At 34.8% G+C, this 24,712-nt stretch overlaps 1 protein-coding gene across 3 annotated transcripts in view; it reads left to right on the plus strand.

Annotated features, from left to right (window-relative positions):
* Positions 1 to 210: 210 nt before the first annotated feature.
* LOC150093803 (FAST kinase domain-containing protein 4-like) overlaps positions 211 to 24,712 on the plus strand; it is an 88,909-nt gene continuing 64,407 nt past the window's right edge. For all 3 annotated transcript variants that reach the window (XM_090412969.1, XM_090412971.1, XM_090412970.1), the window contains exons 1-3: positions 211 to 481; positions 5,522 to 5,635; positions 6,839 to 7,844. In XM_090412969.1, the coding sequence (XP_090269095.1) occupies positions 6,881 to 7,844 (964 nt within the window). In that variant the 5' untranslated portion in view covers positions 211 to 481; positions 5,522 to 5,635; positions 6,839 to 6,880. The remainder of the gene's footprint in view (positions 482 to 5,521; positions 5,636 to 6,838; positions 7,845 to 24,712) is intronic.

Here is a 24,712-nt window from a genome sequence, read left to right on the forward strand (position 1 = left end):
TCTTTATATATTATAAAGTAAAAAAAAAAAACCGTGTTAATTACAAAATACCAAGTAATTTCTGTTTCCCTGTAAAAATATCGGTAACTGTTTGAACTGCACCTTTATTGTAGAATAAATCGTTTTGTAGGATATAGTAACCCTTGTAGGGATTTACAGTATATGAAACAGGGATGTTTTGTCTTTCCTGAAGCAAATATTTTACAAATGGCAGTTGATATGAGTGAGTGTGTTGTGTGCAATTAAATTTGCAAATGTTAGAGAACTTGTGTCTGGATTTCGATTTTACTTGATAATTTTTTTTATTCTTTCTTTCTTGCAAAGAAAAATGTATGAATCTGCTCAGAGAATAAGGAAATATTGATTTACTTTTGAGTGGCAAGATGATTCATGACATCCATGTGTTTGATCCAGAAATTTATTCGGTCATGTTACAAACACTGCGGTATAGTCCACTGGATCTATTTTTCGAATATTTAAGGTTTGTAATTAATCAGTGTGGAACAAAATAGTCGTGTATTTCACTGTATGATAGCGTTACTAATTTGTTTAATATGAACAGAGAAAACTAATTTAGCTCATTGGGCTGGCTTCCCTTAGCTTTTATTATTTCTCTTTTTCCATATAGTAATAACGGCAACTTCCATTAATTTGTCCATGGTCTGTTTTTCGTATCTGCTCATTCGCATCTGATCTTCATAGTATTATTAATGTCATATATCGTTCTTTATCATTTCCATGATCAGTAGCATATTTTCTCAAAGATTATGCTTGTACCACTTTATATCTTTTCATAATGTAGCTCCCTATAAAAGGTTTTTCTGCAAACCTATAGTGCAATCGTACTATGGGTGGGTTAAGCATTTTTTATTGATTTTTTACATAGTCTATAATTTGATTTTTTAGTAGTCTCTAATTGTCTGCATGATCTTATTCTTTGAATAGTATTATCTAATTCAAGCATATTAATTGTGAGATTGTCTACAGCCTTAAAAAATAATCTGAACATTTTTAATGTTCATGGTTTATTTGATCTAGTTTAACTGACAGCTTAATTTGATTAATATAATTTGAATTCAGCATTGTCAATTAGGAATTTTTGTGAATAATGAATGCATTGGGTAGTAGTTTATCTTAATCATATAATCTGACCTCTTTCCCCCCCATACAAAAATAAATAACTAAAAAATTGGAGTTGTTTTACTTGGTGAATGTGAAGTTTGTATAAAAAGATTTTTATAAGAATCAGTTTCTTTATGTGTAAGTGAGGGATATGTAAATTGTTGCCTGCAAATTTGGCTATTCATAAGGGGTGGGCTAAATCAAATTATGATTGGCCTCACATATATTCTCTATTTTCTGTGTAATTTTAAGAGCAAAGAGATTCAATTATTGCTTGTTTACATTTTACTTTGGTATTATACATATCAGTAACTAATTTTTATTCTAATCAGCATCTGGCCTTCAAGAGTTAGAATTATTTCACATATCATTCCACTTGTTCAAAAAGTTTAAAGAGACATGCTGTAATTCATTTAGATATTTTTATTGATTTTGCTCAACTGTGTGGAGTTGCAACATTAAAGATATCCATTATGGTGCATTCACTTTAGTCACTGTCTTGCATACATCCTTTAAATTCATTTAGTATCAAGTATCTAAATTTATTAGTTTCTGAGAATTTTCATCCTAATTTCATATTTCCACTTAAATTCATTTAGTATCTACCTGGGCAACCAACTACTTATAAAATTTCAAAAATGAACATTTGTTTCTTCTGCTTTTTCTTCTAATTTCTTCATTTTCTTCTGATGTGCATATCTATCTGGCAAGCTCTTCTCACCAGCTTCTATATATATATATTTGTTATATCAATTTTTTCCCCTAATTACCAAATTCTGTAACATTATTTCTTTATCCTGTCCTTGTAGCTAATATTATAGTATTATATTTTTCCTCTGGACTTTCTTCATTGCTTCAGCTTTTCAGAATCTAGATGATAAGAAATATGTGCACATAATTCAAATGTAAAAAAAAAAAAAATCTATAAGTGATGAAATTAGTGGAGAACTGGGATAAAGTTTATGAAATAAATACACTGGCAATATAGTAAAGACAAAACTAAGGATTATTACAGCATGCACACTGACAAATAAGTCATTCTTCTACTGTATAAGACAATATACAGTAGAAGAATGACTTATTTGTCAGTGTGCATGCTGTAATAATCCTTAGTTTTGTCTTTACTATATTGCCAGTGTATTTATTTCATAAACTTTATCCCAGTTCTCCACTAATTTCATCACTTATAGATTTTTTTTTTTTTTTTTTTTAAAGCATAGATCAACAAGATCTGTTCTACAAATCCATGCTTCTCTTTAGATCAAAGTAAAGTACAAATTGATGCCACATGCATCTAGTCATATCTATTAATACTTCCATCTGTTAAAATTCTGTTGAAAGGACATAGTATGACAATGGTTATAGCTTTCTGCAACTTTTCGTTCTGAGAAGACAACAGAATATGTATGTTAAAAATCCTTAGGGAGACTGTGATGAATTCCTACAATTCCACAGATTTCTGGCAAAAAAAAAAAAAAAAGTCTTAGTTAGAAACATTTTGTTTCACCACATCCTGAAGAGTATTCAATGGAATTGTGAACCAGTGATATGAGGGAACTATTTGATTAAGGTAAAATATCCGTCGTGTACTTGCATCCATTTCTGGGTGTCACATGCCCTGTGATATGACATATTATCCTGTTGGAGTTGCTCACCACATGCAAGATAAATGGTCAACATGAATAAGTGTACTTGGTAGGCAATAATGTTGCTGAGCTAAACCTTACATTATAACTAAGCATGATGGAAATCTGTGACACTGTATTATTATCACCATACCTTTGTCATTCATTTTCACCTGAAATAACAAGAATCAGATTCATTATTCTATGTAATCTCAGGAGATTGCATACTGCCTACCATATTTCATTATTTGCTGTTACTGGCAGGTTCCATTTAACATATGGATTGCCCTTAATATTGTGGCTATATGTCATCATTCAAATTCCTGTTATGTGTAGGATATGATAATGCATCATGAAAAAGTCACATCATTACTAACTTCCTGTTGACAATTTTCCTCCAAATTAATCTGTTATCTGTCAAGACTCTAGTATTATCAGATCTTATATTTCTGTCTTCTAAAGCTCTTATTGTATCAATCCATCTAGATCTTGTTCTTCCTATCGGACTTTTTCCAGCCATCCTGGTTGGCCGAGTGGTTAGTGTATCCACTCTTCAGCCAGGAGGCTCAGGTTTGAATCCCATCATGGGCATGGATGTTTGTGATTGTCCTTCCAACTCTGTAAGGAAAAGGAATCTGCAGCCTTCGTCTAGCAGAAGACTTCACTTCATTCCCCAAACCCTATGAGATATGGGAGTGACCATTGGTGCCCAGTGACACCAAATGTGAATAACTAACTAACCACTTGAGATTAGCTCTGCTCACACATTCTGAATGCTAACAGTGTCAGAGTTTTTTCCCTAATATCATTGTTTTTTAATATGATACTGCTATTGATGCCATCTGTTCACTTTTTTAATCTTTCAGAACTCTCATACCTATGGTTTCCAGTCTTGGATGAAGTTTGGCCATATGTGAGTGTTCAGTTTGATAGTACTGACTCAAGAACTGAGCCCTTTGCTATTCATTTGTCATTCCTTCATTATGCTAATGTGTAAATATTTGATATTATCTATAAAAATAGTCATTTTTTCATTCAGACTACCAGTCTGTTATTGCTTCTCTACTCTAAAATTTTAAATTAGTTATTTGCCAACTACAACTAGTGATTTTCAGAAACACTTTCATGTATTTTTTTTCCTATCCCTTAAGCCGACTACCATTAAAAATGTATGCCAGGTAATGGGGTTCAAAGTACTTTGAGCACTTTTTTTTTTATGTAGTTTGGCTAGATATCTAATATTTTTGAAAATTCCTTATCAGAATCAGAAATATCATAGTATATGAATCCTAGATGAATTTTTTTAAGACACACTTGATATCTAATGTCATAAATTTCGTCTTCTGTAAAGATAACCATTATTTACGAAATAATTGATTTATGGTATTTCTTTGCAATTTTATATAATCATCATAACAATGCAACTGCAGGGATTCCATTGGAGAGATACATATTGAGAGGTTGGGGAAGCAGTTACACAGTTCATGGGTGGTCGATTTTCTTAAGAGGTGGATTAATTTTAAATTAATTTTTGTACAATTATCCAACAAATGTTATCAACTAATATCTGAAGTGATGATGAAATCTGCCAAAATGACACTGATAAATCACAGTACTTATTTTTAGTCTCCTACACTCAAGTGGTTTCAGAACAAATAGCGCATGGTAGTTTCATGCAGGTTCTACAGTTTGAGAGAAGAGGCAGGAAAGAAGCATACTAATATTCTTCCTGAAATAGGAACAAAAAGAATGAAAAAGGAGAAGGATGTAGACAGTTTTTTTTATATTTTTTAATTTGGTTACAAATTAAATTAAACTCACTAATAATTATATTCTTTTTTAATTCTTTATCCAGCTATAAGCTAACAAAGTTTGCACATGGAGTATCTTCATGACTAGGCTATCTGTATATGGCCTGATGACTTCACATCAGTTGCCTTAGTATCCTGTAATACAAAGCAAATATTCTTTTGGATGTGTATAATGCTGTGCATTATGGGGAGGGGTCACTGCTCAGACTAATTTTGATCTTGATTGAGGTCTGAGTTAGCTGATCTACAGTATACTTAGAGGGAGAACTTACCAGTTAAATGAAATAAACATTGCATATAGGAATGAATTAAACTATCGTTATTTCCTCTTTTCCCATATAAAAATATTCAGCTGCTGCCTTACTTGTATAGTAAAATATTATTGCACTCTATAATGGCAATACAAAGGAAAGGACTTTTAGTTTAATGACATTAAGCCTTAGAGCATAAATTCAGTTATGCTCTAAGGTTGTATTGTTTCATTCACTCCGGTATGCTGTGCTTCACTATTAAACAGTCATTGATCTTTAAACCATTACCTAGTGAAGAGTGTGTGTGAAAACTGACAGGAATGATCAAAAACATTGAGAGAATAGCTAGAATTATTCTACTGGCTAAATGAATGGTTTATCATAATCATGGGTTATGATAAGTAGAATTCTGAAAAAAAAAATCATTTGGATTGCAGGCATTAAAGTCACCATGGAAATATGATCCTACTTTTGAGTAGTTGATCTTCAGAAAATTTTTTAAAAGAAAGGCAAGAAAATTTTGAGCTAGGGCAAGGCTTAAACACACACACAACATTGCGTAACATGTTTATTTACTGTGATTTTACAAATTCAACAGTAATACACTTCATTAAGCTTTGGTATATTAATTATTTGTATGTTATATAGAAAAGAGAATTGGAAATTTCTGTTTTACTTACCTTTTTACTAATTCATATATTTTCTTTTAAAGGACTTGTTTGGGATCCTAAGAGATTTATTTCATTGTGAAGTTAGAAATCTGGGTTGTAATGTAATACATACAAGTCATATATATATATATGTATGATGAAATTCTTAATTAAAGGTTAGTAAAGTGATATATTTAATAATGTTTTTAATGCCCCATAAACAATCATACATCACAGTTTTACTTAGAAAAATTATTATATTAGAATGATATTCTTAAATCATGACTGCTCTGAGAATTATTAAAGTGTTATATTATTTATTAGAGTATTGTGTGATATAGGTATTCTTGCTTGCCAAACATGTGTTAAGAGGGATAGTGCAGCAGAAATGTGTCAGAGAGAAGATAGTGTGTTGCCTCTGTATGATAATGCAGATAGAGTGGAGGAGAAGAGCAGTGATAATGTATGAGATGTGAAAATGTGTAGGAAGAGAAGTCTGGAATGTTGAAAGTTTATTTTTCACTTGGTTAGACTATAATAAATTTAGTTTAATCCTTAATCCAAGTGTGAGTAAACAAAGTTTGCACCTGAAAATATCTTCAGTACTGGGGTAAGGTAGTACAACTCGTAGCAAAGGTAGACCAAGCTAACATCGCTCCTATCTCAGTATCTCCCATAATGCAAAACACATCTCCTTGCGGATATGTATAATGCTATGCATTAAGGGAAGGGCCACTACCCCACTAGTTTCGACCTTGATTGAGGTCTCTTCAGTGAGAGCCAGGCATTAAATTTTGAAGACTCGAAAGGGGGTTTGCCCCCCTGGTGGGGGGGGGGCAGAACCCCCTTTCGAGTCTTCGAAATTTAAGTCATCAGAATTCAAGGAGAACTGGCCTATCGGTCCAGAACTCGGGGGGGGGTAGACGCAATAGGCGCTGGGGGACGGAACATCAGAATTCAAGGAGAACTAGCCTACCAGTCCAGAACGGGGGGGGGGGGGGGGCATGGGTGCCAGGGGGCAGAGCCCTTAGTTTCGAAGAGTATAATAAAACAGACATATGAATTTAGTATTAAAATGTGTTTAATAATTATGTTAAAATAAATAAATTTGAGAAAATATCAGCATGGCAAATTTGTGCATTGCAAGCTATTCAAATGCAAACACCATTTAGTATGTTTTGATTTATAGCCAATGTTATTAAAGAAAGGTAATTTTGAGATAATGTTTCTTCTGAGTCCTATTTTTATTAATATCATATAGTTGTCTTTTTTTTGTGTTTTAATGTATTATAAATTCATTTATTAGTGAAAACATTACTTTCTTTAATGATATATCTGTTAATATCAGTTGTTTAATATATAATTCTTATACTTTTCAGAGTTCTGAGAGGCTTCAACACGATCTCATTGTCCACGATCCCATGGCCTCCTTTCTGTTTCGTCTTCATTTCCGTGAAATGAAAAATGTGATCTACCAGTCTAAAAAAACTTTTATCCGTACTATATGTGCCAAGTCATATGTGGAAACTGCAAATGAAAACAAGGAATCTTTATTTTCCCTAAAAGAAGATATAAAATTTCAGAAGGAATCGTTAGATTATGTCCTTGATGAATCTAATTCAGTTAGCCTGTTGCCAGAACAAGCAATTTCTCTTTTAAATATTCTCAGCAAATGGACTGTACAGAAACATATTAAATTGAATGATTTTGAAAATGACCAAAGATTTCAGAATTTTTGTTTCTTTTTAAATAAGGAATGTAAGCATCTTGATGGTTATTTGTTATTAAAGGGAATTCGAAGTCTTTCAATACTGGGAATTTCTGCTGACTCATTTTTGCTGAAGAAATTAGAACATGAATTGTTATGTCAAGCACAAAAAATGACCTTGAGAAAATTAAAAAACTGCTTTTTGTATTTCATAGGTAAGGACAGCATTGAAAAAGGTAATATTACAGAACTCTGTAATATAATTGAAAAGAGATGGGTTGAAGTAGCAGATGCATCAGATGTCTGTGATTTCTTAAGATATCAAAGCCACTTCAGCAAAGAATTTCTAGACAGAGTTGAAGAACTTGCTATTACTATGACAGAAAATATGTCAGCAGTTGAATTGTATCAAGTTCTATGTATGCTTTCAGAAACAAAACGACGACCAACACCATTACTTAATGCTATATCCTTTCATTTAAACCAGAAATGTGATAAATTGACTGCTAAACAGATAATCAATATTCTCTATGCCTTAAAAAGTTTGAATTTTAGAGATCCTGTATTATTACAACGATTATCCAATGATTTGTTACACCAGATTGCTATAGTTGAGAAAGCCAATTTAATTTCTTCATTGCTGGTTTGCCTTGGGAATTTGAGATGGAGATATCCAGGTAATCACGGTTTTATTATTGAAATATTTTAGTTAATACTCTAATAGAGTATTAACTAAATATCTAACTGTTTCATGCTTTCTGTTGTGTTGCAAAATAGGAAACTAAGGGAAGTCATATACTACATATATATATATATATATATATATATATATATATATATATATATATACACACACACACACACACACACACACACACACACACATACATACATAATGTAATTGGATATTCAGCTAGAACTACATTATCCCCTAAATTGAGTTGCTTAAAATTAACTGTAGTTAATGCTTATTAAATATAATTAGTGTTATTTCCCTTAAGATTTTCATACCAAAAAAAGCTTAAGGAAAATAACCCCAAAAAATAATGGGTTATGTTATTCCTGGTTAGAAACGAATAATTTTTAATGAATTAAAAATTGTTTCAACATTTTCTGTTCTGTATGATGTGCTTATGGTACTTCACGCTATTCACAGTTTTATTGTTATCAAGATATTTCTGAATTACTAATAGATCTTTTATTATTATTACATAAGCATCTCCATGTAGTTTGTAGACCTCCATTGTAGGAGGACTATGCCATCTCTATAATATAATGCCATCTATCCATATAATACCTGTTATACCTCTCCTTGAGGTATAACAGGTATGAATATCTGGTGTGAATATTCTGTTGGTGAATACATTCACCAACAGAATATTCACACCAGATATTTTCACCAACAGAATATTCACACCAGACTGATAGCCCATTCCACTCCTTCACCAGGAAATTTCGTTGTTTTTCCTCCTCTAGTCAAGTACTGAAAAATTTCCTCTATATTAGTCCTATATAATCCTTTTAGTTACTTGTATGTTTCTGTCATATCCCTCCCTTTTTTCACCTGTTAGTCAAACTACTGTAACCAACTCACAAACCCCCAATTTATCCTCATAGAAAGCATTCCACAGGCCACTTGTCGTCTTGGTCACTTGGCCTTCAATTCTCTCCACCACTTTCTTGTCCTCCAAAAAACCCAGGTGACCAGATCTGCCAGTTATGTTAGTCCTTGGAAAACATGAATTTTGTGAGCGTTTACAAGCTGAAGCAATTATTTTTTTTGCCCCTTGGTTAGAAAGTAATTTATACTTAATGAGAAATAAGTCTTGTTTTATTCCGTTAACCAAGTGTGCGTAATAACATTATGATAGGCTACTTGTATCCAGAGTCAAATGATTTTACATCAGATATTCCATAATGCACAGTACATCATATATATTTGAAAGAAATTATGCTGTGCATTATATGGGGTACTAGGGCAATTTGATTTGAAGTCAGTCATGCTTGGGTAAAGGATAAAAACAAACAGGAATATAATTTTTTGTTGAGTATAATTTATTATGATTTGAAATCCATTTGAAGTCTTAAATATTTTGTCAGTATATACCAAGAAAAAATGATGTGTTTTGTCAGTCTTTGGGAGAAGGAAAGAGAATTTTTTGAATGATTAATTGATAGTTTTTTTAAGATTGTCTGTTCTAAACATGGTGTGCTGATAGTGCTTTATAGTTATGTTATTTGTGGTTTTAGTGATATCTAGGGATGGTTATGACTATGATGATAGCTGGTCTCCAATACTTGCTATGCAAGCAAAATCACTTGACCTAGTGGGCATGGTATGATTCTCATGGCACCTGAATCAATATCATTATGGCAATTGCCACTCCACCAAATGGAAAACTAGGAATCATTATAAGTCACTATGTGAAAGAGGATAAACTGTTCTATGGAATTTTTTATTTCTTTTTACTGAAGTTGCTTCTGATTATTTTTGTTTCTTGATTTTCTTTAGTAGAGTTTCTTGAAGTTAGTTGGTTGTAATATTGTTTTTATTACAACTCTTGTTTGTGATAGATGTTTTGTTACTTTATGTATGGTCATATTATATTAGGAATTGGAGTTCATTTTTATGAGGAATGTGGTGATGAGAGGATGGCATATGTATTGGTGTTTTATGGGGAAAGGTGCACGTGGTAGTGTGTTTTATGAGGTGGCAGGTAGGGTGCATTTGTCTTTTGGAAGTGGTAGTGTATTTTTTGATATGGCAACTTGGTTGGGTGTTTGTAGGTGGTAAAACAGATGAGTGGAGGTATTTTTTGTGAGAAGGCATTGCAGGTGAGGAGTGTTTGAGGTGGGTGTTTTTAAGCTGGTGAAGATGGATGGGTGAGTTGTAGAAGGTGGCAGGTGAAAATGAGTGGATGTTGGAGGTAATGTCATGGCATGATGGCTGGCCCTGTGACATCTGTAATACTTCTGGCAATGTTTTCCTGCAGGATGGGGATGTTTTTTGAGGAGGGACACACAGGTGGATGGGTGTGTTTTTCAAGGCCTGAATGAGCATTTTTTTTGCTTGAGATCTGAACAGATGGGGTTTTGGCATTAAATTCTTTGAGCTGTTTACTAACTTTTGCAATATACCCTCTGAATTTCTACTCTCTGTTCACCATTATCCCTCACTAGCCTCATCAGATTCCTGCAATTAAGGTACTTATCCTGTAGGAACTGTATAAATTCCATTTCCATCTTGCCATTTCCCCTTTCCTCCCAGGGAACCTTGGCACCTTGTCGTATGCCTTTTCCAAATCGACAAACCTTAAATACAGATCTTTGTTATATTTCCATGCTTTCTCAACTATTTGTCGTAAAGTGAAGATCTGATCCTAACAGCCTCTATTTGGCCTGAATTCAGCTTGTGCTTCACCAAGCTTTTCTTCCACAATTCTCAACCGTTTCTCAAGTATACTTGCATAAATCTTGCCCGGAACACTCAGAAGGGAAATACCTCAGTAATTCTCACATTCAGTTTTATTTCCCTTTTTATATATGGGTACTATTAGAGCTCTACTCCAATCATCAGGAATTCGTCCCTCTGACCAGGCCTTCTGAACTATGCAGTGCAGCCTCTGTAAGACTTTTATACCACCATACTTCAGCATTTCTGGTCGAATATCATCTACTCCTGCTGCCTTTCCACATTTCAAGCTTTTGATCGCTTTTTCTACTTCAAGTATGGATATGTATTCCTGGGTGTATGCCTGTTGAGTGTTTTTTACCACTCTGTTATCACTGCTTGTTTCATTTAGCAATTTTTCGAAGTAATTACTCCATACTTGAAGGATATCTTTTTCTCCTGTTTTCATGTCACTTTTATCATCTCTAACTCCTTTTACAGCACTCTTTCCTCCATTTCCAAGCTTCTTCAACAACCTCCAAAAACATCTTACCACCTTCTTCATATTTATTTTCTATGTTATTGCCAAAATCCTTCCATTACTTTTGTTTAGCTAGTTTTACACAGTGTTTGGCTTTCTTACATTTGTCTCTGTATTCTCTATGAGCACAAGCTGACTTATTTGCCAGGAACTTTTGATATGCTTTCTTCTTTTCTTTCACTGCCTCTTTAACTTCTTGTGTCCACCATGGAGTTCTGATTTTTCTATCCTTGCAGACAACCTCACCATATGCCTCTCTAGCTGAATCAGTCAGGGTTTTCTTCAAGGTTTGCCACTGAATCTTCAAGGTTTGGTTCTGAAACTCTTTCATTTTTTCTTCAATAATCTTTGTTTTTTAGTCTACAGTTCACATCTAAGAGCTGCTCAAATTTTATTTGCTTTACAACTTTCTTACATGTCATTCTTTTCAATATGAAATTCAATTTTATCCTGCTCAAAACTAAATAGTGATTGCTTCCAATTTGTATTTTAGTCTACAGTTCACATCTAAGAGCTGCTCAAATTTTATTTGCTTTACAACTTTCTTACATGTCATTCTTTTCAATATGAAATTCAATTTTATCCTGCTCAAGACTAAATAGTGATTGCTTCCAATTTCAAATCCTCTGTACACTCTGGTGTCCTTCACCAGGGAGAAAACATCACTATCAACAATAACATAGTCAATGAGACTTACCTCACCACATGCCTCTCTAGCTGAATCAGTCAGGGTTTTCTTCAAGGTTTGCCACTGAATCTCCAAGGTTTGGTTCTTGGAGATTCAAACTCTTTCATTTTTTCTTCAATAATCTTTTGTATTTTAGTCTACAGTTCATATCAAAGAGCTGCTCAACTTTTATTCACTTTACAACTTTCTTACATGTCATTCTTTTCAATATGAAATTCAGTTTTATCCTGCTCAAGACTAAATAGTGATTGCTTCCAATTTCACATCCTCTGTACACTCTGGTGTCCCTCACCAGGGAGAAAACATCACTATCAACAATAACATAGTCAATGAGACTTTTCTTATTCCTTGCCTCTTCTCTCCATGTGAATTTGTGCACATTTTTATGTTGGAACATGGTGTTAGTAATAACCTGTCCATGTCCTGAGCAGAAATCCAACAGGTGTTTGCCATTATTATTAGCTTTGCTCTTTTCTCCAAATTTTCCCAAAATATTTTTGTATGTCTGACAATCACTTCCTACTCTGCTATTTAGATCCTTGACAAGGACCAACTTTTCCTTTTTCATTGTGTCAGTAGCTTTCTCTAGAGCCTCAAAAAATTCCTCCATTTCTACCTTAGTAGAGCCTTCTGTGGGACCATAGGCACAAATAAGTCTCATGTCCAGTTCCCCATTCCAATATTTGTCCATATCACTCCACTTGAGACTGTCTGCCATTCAAGATGATTAGCCTCGTATTTAGTTGAATAGTTGAATGCTATGGCTTCTCCTTCTTTTCCTTGATTGTCATTGCCTGAATATAACATTTTGTATTTATTGCTCAGAAAGATCTCACCAGTTTTTGTCTTTTTTGTTTCAGTCACCCCTATTATGTCGATCTGGTACTTATCGAATTCCTCAGCCTGCTCCATTTCTTTGCCATTCAGGCTTCTTATGTTGATGGTACCGATCTTTAATTCTAGTGATGTTGAGTTGGGGTGTGCTTTCAGATTTGTTTTTTTAATAAACATTTTATTATTTCTCAGATAAATTACATACAATAATTTTTTTCATTTAAATTATGATTACATATTTACAACATTTTTAGTTGTTGTTTTTTTTGTAACAACAAAATTCGTACAGATTTTTCTTTTTTTTTTTCCTTCTGTATAATGTAATATAATAAATTTAGTTTAATGCTTTATCCACGTGTAAGCAAATAAAGTTTGCACCTGAAGTATCTTCAAGACTGAGACAACTCGTGGTAAAGTTGAACCAAGTTCTCATCACTCCTTGTCTCAGTATCTCCCATAATGCAAAGCACATCTCCTTGTGGACATGTATAATGCTACGCATTAAGGGAAGGGCCACTACCTAGACTGGTTTTGATCTTTATTGAGGTCTCGTCAGTGGGAGCCAGACCCAGAAGTGGTGATACTAAGGCAGAAGCAATGGAGAAGTCATATTTACCTATATGAGTTGCCAAAAGGTGTACCACCTTATAAGGTGGTACACCTTTTATAAACCTTCAACAAGCTGCTAAACGCTCAGCTAAAAGAGATGTTCTGGGTTGCTTTAAACATGAAAGTCCAGGATCACTTGTGCCTGTTGATATTATTGGTATGTGCCTGTTGGCATGATGATAATGACCAATACATAAAAATATTGCAGTTATGATCCCACAGATGAGGTCTTTGTCTTTGATCCCACAGATCAAAGACAAAGACCTCATCTTCCAACAGGATCTCGTTCCATGCCACACTTTAAAAAAAGTGAAAGAGTTCCTCAGAAATCACCAGGTAACTCTCCTGACATTAACCAATAGAAAATTTGTAGGCCATAGTGAAAAAGAGACTTGGAAAATTAAACTGTGATACAAAGAATAATTTATTACAATCCATTACAAAAGTGTGGTTTTGAGATGCAGAATAAGAAAATGTGTTCTGTGTTGGTAGAATTCATGCCTAAGTGGATTAATGAACTTACTACGAACAGAGGAGCGCATACAAATTATTAGGTAAAGTTGGAGTGTAATTTTTGCACTTATTTTCTTGGAAAATTAAAATTTTTCTTTAATTTCTTTTCTTTCTTTAAGTGTTCAGATTAATTTGTTTTCTACTGAAAAGAAACTTAAAAAAAAAAAAACTTAGTAAATCAAATAAGTTTTTTTTTTTTTTTTCATTTTATTGATTTCTTAGAGCTTCTAAAATTGTTAACATTGAGATTAAATCAGATGGCTTTTCAAAACTAATAATAGCTATACCCAAGTAGTTTTTGTATTCATTTATGTTTTCAGTAATTTGTCTTATTACATAATGTGATTAATAATGCTGTAGTTTTTTTTTTTTTTTTCCTTTTTCTCGTGAATTCTGCTTGTTTTAGAGGTTAGCAACAATCTAGTTTATGCTGTGTTCTGTTGCTAGTTATTTCTGTAAAAAATTTGTATATTGTTAAAAGGAGGTTGATTGGAGTAATTTTTAATATCTTCTCTGTTTCCCTTTTAGAAACTATAATGATGATAAAATTATTCCAACTCTTGGGTTCTCTTCCGTCTTAAGCAGGATACATAAATTTTGCTTAGCGCAGTCATGACTGGCTGCTTTCAAAACTTTTATTGGGATTTCATCTTCACCTAGTGCCTTTCCACTATTCATGCTACAGGACAGAGTTCTTTCTCCTCCATTTGGTATATTTACATTTTTGTTTTTATATTGGTTTAAGTTTTGGGAATCATCATATAATTTGGCATAGAAAGATTATTCTTCTTATAATCTGTTCTTTGTCTTTAATTAGTACTCCATTTTCATCTTTAAGGGCTATTAATTTATTTTGTTATCCATTCCTAATCATTATTATTGATGCATTAACCTTCATGCAATATAATTTGCATCATATTTTTCACTTTTCTGTTCTTCAAATGCATTTCTCAAGTGAGACTTGGCTAACAGCAGTTGATCTACTTACAGGGATAGAATGTGAACGGTTTAGCATTTCAGGGAAGATAGAGAAGGATTTGGGGGGGGGGGAGATGTATTGCTGATAGTAGATGAATTGCAACCAAAAAAAAAAAAAATAGAAGACAGGCAGGAGGGTGTCTTCTATTCTTTTTAGTTGCAATAGAATAGAAGACAGGTGAGAGGGTAGCTGTTCATTTAAAGCAATCTGGTGTGAGATTAAGATCAATAAGCCAAAATATACAGTTGGTTGTTGCTATAGGCCAGGGAGTTCCACAGATGTAGTACAATAAGTACAGGTCGGGTGATTATTAAGGGGGATTTCAACCATGGAGATATAGACTGGTAAAAAGGAAATAGAATTTATACACCTGCTGAGGGATAATTACTTAAGGCAGCATGTGATGGAGAGGACTAGGGGTGGGAGAGTATTGTACCTGGTCATAGTATCAGAAGAGCTATCCATAACCAAGATGACAACATTGCCTGCAATTGGTGAAAGTGACCATACAATCTTGACTTGGGAGATTGTAAAACATAATGAATATTCTATCAAAAAGGGGTATTTGTGGAACTACAAGGCAAGTGATTATGACATGCTTAGGAAGAAGCTTAAATCTGTACCATGGCATAAAACACTGCAGGGTAAGGATGTTAGTAGTGCATGGGATATAGTTAAGGATCTTCTGAAGGAAGCAGTATTAAATTGTGTACCTAGGTCAGGAGGGTTAATTGGGTAGGTGTTAAATGGATAATATCATTAAGCATGAGCTGCAGAAGAAGAAGAAAATGCTGTGGAGGGTATATAAACCGAAAAGTGACCAACATGACAAGGAAGGCAAAATCAGATAATGAGAAGAATTTAGCTGCACAGGCCAAAGGAAATCCCAAAGAGTTCTTTCGTTATGTGGCAAGTAAGAGGAAGAATGACTATGGGATATTAACCTTAATGAGTGATGATGATCACGAGGAAACAGAAGCAGATAAAATAGTTGCGTTACTGAGCGATCACTTTGCAAGCATATATATCTTCCTAGTGAGGTTACTGCTTTAACCTGTGACAAACACTAGTGTGGGAACAGAGGTGAATTAATTGGAAGTTCTTAGGATATTGCAGAATGTAATGTAAATACAGCTGTGGGATTAGTTGGGATATCAGCTAGGGATTTTACAAGAATGTGCAAGGGAACTGGCAATGCCTTTGACTTCTTCTCTCTTTTCCATCATCTATGTGGATGATGATGAGGCCGAATGAACTCTTTCCACTTCTGTCTGTCCCGGGAGAGTCCAAACAATTCTGTCCAGTTTGGTGACAATGGTCACGAGGAAACAGAAGCAGATAAAATAGTTGCGTTAGTTAAAATAGTTATGCCTTTGACTAAGCTGTTTAAGTCTCAGCTCTGGTAGAGTTCCAAGGGAGTGGAAAGAGAGCAAAATTCTTCCTTTGCATAAGGGAGGTTCTAAGGCTACAGTAGGTAGCAAATCATAAACCAATCAGTATCTCAGGCATGGTGGTAAAAGTAGTAGAAAAATTGGTAAAAAAAAATTATAATTCAAGAATGGGTAGATAAAAATATGATGCTGTATGAGGGTCGACATGGCTTTGTGAATGGTCAGTCATGCCTTAGTAATTTACTAATGTTATAATAGAGTAACAGCTGAGTTGGATAAAGGAAATGACTACACAATGATTTTGTTGGATTTTGCAAAGGTATTTGACAGAATATGACATTGAACACTGTTACACAAATTAGAACAAATGGGGATGGATGTGACACTGGTTAAGTGGATAAGAGGGTGGCTGCTAGACATATATCAAAAAGTGATATGTGAAGGGACAGAATAGAGGCAAAAACAGGTGACTAGTGGTGTGCCACAAGGTTCAGTGGTGGGACCATTGCTGTTTAATTTGTACATAGATGATATAGGAAATGACCTGAAAGGAAATATTCAAGTGTTTGCTGATGATGCAAATTTAGGTAGAGTAATAGTTAATGAAGGCGATGTGGAGAACTTGCAGAAAGATTTAAATAGACTGACAGTATGGGCAAAAGTTAATGGGTTTTAGAAACAATAACTCATTTTTAGGAATGTTAGTCAAGTAAGTGATATTTATTATCCTACTAGTTTCACCAATATTTGCTATTGGCATCTTCAGGGATACAATTGATAAGCGATATGAAAGTAACAGACCGGGTTTTAACTGACAATTCTAATTGATACAAAATTAGTACTGTGCGTGAAACAATATGCGTGTCGCAAGTACATGATTTATTTGTTGAGAGACATAATGTAATCAGCATGAAAGTTCATTTCTTTGGTGTTTAATGATCTAATTAAAGTTTTCCAAATATCCGGTAAGATTAGACCTTGATTCTTATTTAGGTTTCCTGTTAAACAGGCGACTATAGCAGCTTCCTTGAAGGTTCTGGAATGGTAGTTCTCTTCTATATAGGGCATATGACTCTTATTCCATTCAATAAGATGGTTGATAGTGGCGAAGTGGGATGAAAGGCTTGAAATATCTTGTCTGTTGTTTCTAACATTGCCTATGTGCTTCTTCTGTCTTGTTTCAAACCTTCTAGAGGTCTGACCAATGTAACTAACCCCACAGGAACAAGGTATATTGTATACTCCAGAGTACTTGTAGAATGGATGAGGGTCTTTCGGTGATCTTAAAAATTTCCGAATACTGTTGATTGGCTTGAATGTTACTCTAACGTTGTGTGGTTTTAGAAGGATGGGTTTTAGTTTCATGGCGAGAGATGTAAAGTTATGCATTTGGGATAAATAGATTATAAGCTGTGTATCACATTGATGGAACTGTACTCCAGGAAATAGATGAAGCTAGAGATTTAGGAGTAGTGGTAGGCAGAGAGTTCAAGTTTAGAAGACATATCACTAAGATAGCCCATAAGGTTACTTGGCTGTTGAAGAACACATTAACAAGTAGAGATAAGGAAGTTGTTATTCCTCTTTATAAAGGCCTCGATACACTCACATCTTCTCTGTTTCCCTTTTAGAAACTACAATGATGATAAAATTATTCCAACTCTTGGGTTCTCTTCCGTCTTAAGCAGGATACATAAATTTTGCTTAGCGCAGTCATGACTGGCTGCTTTCAAAACTTTTATTGGGATTTCATCTTCACCTAGTGCCTTTCCACTATTCATGCTACAGGACAGAGTTCTTTCTCCTCCATTTGGTATATTTACATTTTTGTTTTTATATTGGTTTAAGTTTTGGGAATCATCATATAATTTGGCATAGAAAGATTATTCTTCTTATAATCTGTTCTTTGTCTTTAATTAGTACTCCATTTTCATCTTTAAGGGCTATTAATTTATTTTGTTATCCATTCCTAATCATTATTATTGATGCATTAACCTTCATGCAATATAATTTGCATCATATTTTTCACTTTTCTGTTCTTCAAATGCATTTCTCAAGTGAGACTTGGCTAACAGCAGTTGATCTACTTACAGGGATAGAATGTGAACGGTTTAGCATTTCAGGGAAGATAGAGAAGGATTTGGGGGGGGGGGAGATGTATTGCTGATAGTAGATGAATTGCAACCAAAAAAAAAAAAAATAGAAGACAGGCAGGAGGGTGTCTTCTATTCTTTTTAGTTGCAATAGAATAGAAGACAGGTGAGAGGGTAGCTGTTCATTTAAAGCAATCTGGTGTGAGATTAAGATCAATAAGCCAAAATATACAGTTGGTTGTTGCTGTAGGCCAGGGAGTTCCACAGATGTAGTACAATAAGTACAGGTCGGGTGATTATTAAGGGGGATTTCAACCATGGAGATATAGACTGGTAAAAAGGAAATAGAATTTATACACCTGCTGAGGGATAATTACTTAAGGCAGCATGTGATGGAGAGGACTAGGGGTGGGAGAGTATTGTACCTGGTCATAGTATCAGAAGAGCTATCCATAACCAAGATGACAACATTGCCTGCAATTGGTGAAAGTGACCATACAATCTTGACTTGGGAGATTGTAAAACATAATGAATATTCTATCAAAAAGGGGTATTTGTGGAACTACAAGGCAAGTGATTATGACATGCTTAGGAAGAAGCTTAAATCTGTACCATGGCATAAAACACTGCAGGGTAAGGATGTTAGTAGTGCATGGGATATAGTTAAGGATCTTCTGAAGGAAGCAGTATTAAATTGTGTACCTAGGTCAGGAGGGTTAATTGGGTAGGTGTTAAATGGATAATATCATTAAGCATGAGCTGCAGAAGAAGAAGAAAATGCTGTGGAGGGTATATAAACCGAAAAGTGACCAACATGACAAGGAAGGCAAAATCAGATAATGAGAAGAATTTAGCTGCACAGGCCAAAGGAAATCCCAAAGAGTTCTTTCGTTATGTGGCAAGTAAGAGGAAGAATGACTATGGGATATTAACCTTAATGAGTGATGATGATCACGAGGAAACAGAAGCAGATAAAATAGTTGCGTTACTGAGCGATCACTTTGCAAGCATATATATCTTCCTAGTGAGGTTACTGCTTTAACCTGTGACAAACACTAGTGTGGGAACAGAGGTGAATTAATTGGAAGTTCTTAGGATATTGCAGAATGTAATGTAAATACAGCTGTGGGATTAGTTGGGATATCAGCTAGGGATTTTACAAGAATGTGCAAGGGAACTGGCAATGCCTTTGACTTCTTCTCTCTTTTCCATCATCTATGTGGATGATGATGAGGCCGAATGAACTCTTTCCACTTCTGTCTGTCCCGGGAGAGTCCAAACAATTCTGTCCAGTTTGGTGACAACGGTCACGAGGAAACAGAAGCAGATAAAATAGTTGCGTTAGTTAAAATAGTTATGCCTTTGACTAAGCTGTTTAAGTCTCAGCTCTGGTAGAGTTCCAAGGGAGTGGAAAGAGAGCAAAATTCTTCCTTTGCATAAGGGAGGTTCTAAGGCTACAGTAGGTAGCAAATCATAAACCAATCAGTATCTCAGGCATGGTGGTAAAAGTAGTAGAAAAATTGGTAAAAAAAAATTATAATTCAAGAATGGGTAGATAAAAATATGATGCTGTATGAGGGTCGACATGGCTTTGTGAATGGTCAGTCATGCCTTAGTAATTTACTAATGTTATAATAGAGTAACAGCTGAGTTGGATAAAGGAAATGACTACACAATGATTTTGTTGGATTTTGCAAAGGTATTTGACAGAATATGACATTGAACACTGTTACACAAATTAGAACAAATGGGGATGGATGTGACACTGGTTAAGTGGATAAGAGGGTGGCTGCTAGACATATATCAAAAAGTGATATGTGAAGGGACAGAATAGAGGCAAAAACAGGTGACTAGTGGTGTGCCACAAGGTTCAGTGGTGGGACCATTGCTGTTTAATTTGTACATAGATGATATAGGAAATGACCTGAAAGGAAATATTCAAGTGTTTGCTGATGATGCAAATTTAGGTAGAGTAATAGTTAATGAAGGCGATGTGGAGAACTTGCAGAAAGATTTAAATAGACTGACAGTATGGGCAAAAGTTAATGGGTTTTAGAAACAATAACTCATTTTTAGGAATGTTAGTCAAGTAAGTGATATTTATTATCCTACTAGTTTCACCGATATTTGCTATTGGCATCTTCAGGGATACAATTGATAAGCGATATGAAAGTAACAGACCGGGTTTTAACTGACAATTCTAATTGATACAAAATTAGTACTGTGCGTGAAACAATATGCGTGTCGCAAGTACATGATTTATTTGTTGAGAGACATAATGTAATCAGCATGAAAGTTCATTTCTTTGGTGTTTAATGATCTAATTAAAGTTTTCCAAATATCCGGTAAGATTAGACCTTGATTCTTATTTAGGTTTCCTGTTAAACAGGCGACTATAGCAGCTTCCTTGAAGGTTCTGGAATGGTAGTTCTCTTCTATATAGGGCATATGACTCTTATTCCATTCAATAAGATGGTTGATAGTGGCGAAGTGGGATGAAAGGCTTGAAATATCTTGTCTGTTGTTTCTAACATTGCCTATGTGCTTCTTCTGTCTTGTTTCAAACCTTCTAGAGGTCTGACCAATGTAACTAACCCCACAGGAACAAGGTATATTGTATACTCCAGAGTACTTGTAGAATGGATGAGGGTCTTTCGGTGATCTTAAAAATTTCCGAATACTGTTGATTGGCTTGAATGTTACTCTAACGTTGTGTGGTTTTAGAAGGATGGGTTTTAGTTTCATGGCGAGAGATGTAAAGTTATGCATTTGGGATAAATAGATTATAAGCTGTGTATCACATTGATGGAACTGTACTCCAGGAAATAGATGAAGCTAGAGATTTAGGAGTAGTGGTAGGCAGAGAGTTCAAGTTTAGAAGACATATCACTAAGATAGCCCATAAGGTTACTTGGCTGTTGAAGAACACATTAACAAGTAGAGATAAGGAAGTTGTTATTCCTCTTTATAAAGGCCTCGATACACTCACATCTAGATTACTGTGCTCAAGTCTGGTCCTCTGGGTTTCTTGGGGATGATAAAGAAGTGGTAGAGAGGATTCAGAGGTGAGTGACCAAGATTGTGAATGGCCTTTGGAATGTTCCCTATTAGGATAGATTGAAGGTGTGTGCATGTGTGGATTGCAGAAGTTAGTTGATAGGAGAAAAACAGGGAACATGATAGAAACATTTAAGTTGCTTAAAGAATTTTATAGGATAGATGCAGGGGAAATGTTTCATCACTTGGCTAAAGTGACCAGAACAAGGGATCATCCCTGGAAGTTGAATGAAGGTGTGGTCAGGTAAGGGTGTGAGGACTAGATTTTTTGTTTGGAGAGTGGCGAATGAGTGGAATAGGTTGCCTGAGTAGTTGTGAGCACTTTTTCTGTTAATGGGTTCAAGGAGAGGTATGATAGATTGGGTCTTCCACAATTAGTCTTTGGACTCCATGGAGGCGCTAAGGCAATAATAATAATTAGCAAAGTCCATTAATTATTTTGGTTTAGTCACTGACCTTATTCACTCATTCTTTATTAAATTTTTCAGCAGAATTCAGAATTACTAAAAATCTCCCTTTAATAAAGTTAGGTTATCTCCCATAAATTTCTCTATCACTATCATTTCACTTGAATTAAATTCAGCCCTAACCAACATCTCTAAGACCTTAACTAGTACTTGAGAAGTATACAAAACTCATACTTTATTCTCTCCATCTTGGTACCACCCTTGTGTACTGGAAGTATTTTATCTGCCATTCACTACTTGAGAACAAGACCAGAATTAAAATTAACACTCAGAAATAAACAAACATGTTACAGGTACTGCCATTTCCCTCATATCACCTTAGTGGATATGCTAATATTCCATGTAATATCATTGTTATATTCACATCAAGTTTTTGCAATATTTTTAACATCACTTTCATATTAACCTCCATTTGCTGATAAGATATTAGTTCTACATGGGTGAATTGCACTGACCAAAATCGTTATTCAGTAATTCAGCTACCTCCTCTGCTGCAGCCTCCAAAGATATATTCCATAATTGTTCTTTTGTTTAAAACATAATGAAAGAATCTAGGAATCTTCCTCACTTGTCATTCATCTAGTCCAGTGGTTCCCAATCTTTTTCCACTTGTGTTCCCCTTTTAAACCCATTTCTGTAAATTATATCCCTTGTTTTTAAATTAGCTGTTTTTAAATACTGACACTTTTGTTCAGTGGCTATCTTAATGTAAAATAGTTTACTTTACTTGCTTTTCTGCCATTACTGATTATTTTTTGTGTATCCCTGAATGTCCCAGCATGTACCCTTCGGAGGTACATCTACCTCCGGTTGGGAACCGATGAGCTACTTTACTCTGTATAATTGTTATATACTTCTTTCATTATATTTCTCCAGCTTCTTATTTTCATGCAATTTTTGCTTAGTGATATTATTCTGGGAATATAATCTTAACCTACAGCTGCGGGATTAGATGGGTATCAGCTTGCATTTTTCAGGAATGTGCAAGCAAACTGGCAGTGTCTCTCACTAGGCTGTTTAATTTAAGTCTCAGCTCTGATAGAGTTCCAAGGGAGTGGAATAGGGCAAAATAATTATCTTGCATAAGGGATGTTCTAAGACTGCAACAGCAAATTATAGACCAATCACTATTTCAGGAGTGGTGGTAAAAGTACTGGAAAAATTGGTCAGAAAAAGAATCCAAGAATGGGTGGATAAGAATATGATACTCTGAGGGGGGTAACATGGCTTTAAGAAGGATGAGTCATTTACTAACTTTTTATGATAGAGTGACAACTGAGTTGGATAAATGAAATGGTTGCATGATGATTCTTCTGGATTTTGCAGAGACATTTAACTGAATACCACAAGGAACTGTGTTATGCAAATTATAACAAATGGAGATGGATATGACATTGGTTATTTGGATAAGAGGAGGGCTGCTGGACAGATATCAAAAAGTGGTGTACTGAGGAGCAGAATCCAGGAGATAGCTGGTGATAGTGTTGTGCTGCAAGGTTCAGTGCTAGGACCACTGCTGTTTAATTTGTACAAAAATTATATAGAAAATAACCTGAAAATAAATATTCAGTTTGCTGATGATGCAAAATTGGGTAGAGTAATAGTGAATTAAGATGATGTGGAAAGCTTGCAGCACGATTTAAATAGGCTGTCAGCATGGGAAAAAGTTAATGAGTGTCAGATTAATTGGAGAAATGTAAAGTTATTTTATTAAAGTTATTAATGAATCCAGGAAATAGATGAAACTAGGGATTTTAGGGGTGGTGTTGGACAGAGAGTTGAAGTTTAGATGACATGACATGTTGCCATGGTAGCTAATAAGATTACTTGGCTATTGAAGAACACACTAACAAGTAGAGATAAGGAAGTTATTATTCATCTTTATAAGGCCTTGAAATGCCCACATCTGGATTACTCTGCTCATGTCGGGTCTCCGGATTTTTTGGAGATGAAGTTGCGGAGAGGATTCAGAGGCTAGCAACCGAGATGGTGAGTGATCTGTGGAACATTCACTGTGAGGATAGATTGAGGGTGTGAGGGCTGCAGTTGATTGATAGGTGAAAAAGAAGGGGATATGATACTAACATTTAAGTTAGGAGGGTGGTTTTAAAAGTTCCCTCCTCTACCATAGAAGGCAACATTATCAGCAAGATTTTTTTTTTCTAAGTTGGTACATCTGTCATTAGCATCCATGTGAAATTGCAAGTTATTCTATCGAGTAGAGTAGTTTATTTTATACAGCTGTCTGAAGCAAAAGTGTTTTCTGTATCTCTTGAAATGGATAAAATTGTGTGTTGTGAGGTTATAAAATTCTTTGTAAAAAAAAAAAGGTTTAACGGCAAAAGAAATTCATTCAAAGTTCATTAAAGTGTATGGGCACTCTTCTCCTTCATTTTCGACAATTAAGAAATGGGCTGCCGAGTTTAAATGTGGGCATACCAGCCTTGAAGATGATCCAAGTGAAGGACATCCAAAAAGTGTAACAACACCAGAAATCATTGATCAAGTGCACGATATGGTATTGGATGACCGGCGAATCAAAGTGCGTGAAATTGCTGAGACTATAGGCATTTCAAAAGAACGTGTAGGATATATTTTGCATGAAGGATTGCAAATGAAAAAGATTTGCACAAGATGGATGCCACGTTTGCTCACAGCAGATGAAAAACTCACTCGCATGAAAATCTGAACAGTGCTTGGAGGGCTTTAACAAGAATAAAACTGATTTTGTGTCGGTTTATTACTATGGATGAGACTTGGATACACCATTACACACCAGGATCCAAACAGCAGTTAAAACAGTAGACAGAAGCTGGTTGTTCAACACCAAAGAAGACAAAGTCGGTTCCATCAGCAGGAAAGGTCATGGCATCAGTGTTTTGGGATGGGACATATCAGCATTTTGTTTATTAATTATCTTGAAAAGGGTAAAACAATAGCTGGGGAATATTATTCCAATATTTTAACCAGAAAAAATTTTTT

Source organism: Typopeltis vanoorti, chromosome 23 (assembly GCF_054136105.1).
Source record: "Typopeltis vanoorti isolate ZY-2024b chromosome 23, IOZ_Tvanoo_1.0, whole genome shotgun sequence".
Classification (NCBI taxonomy): domain Eukaryota; kingdom Metazoa; phylum Arthropoda; class Arachnida; order Uropygi; family Thelyphonidae; genus Typopeltis; species Typopeltis vanoorti.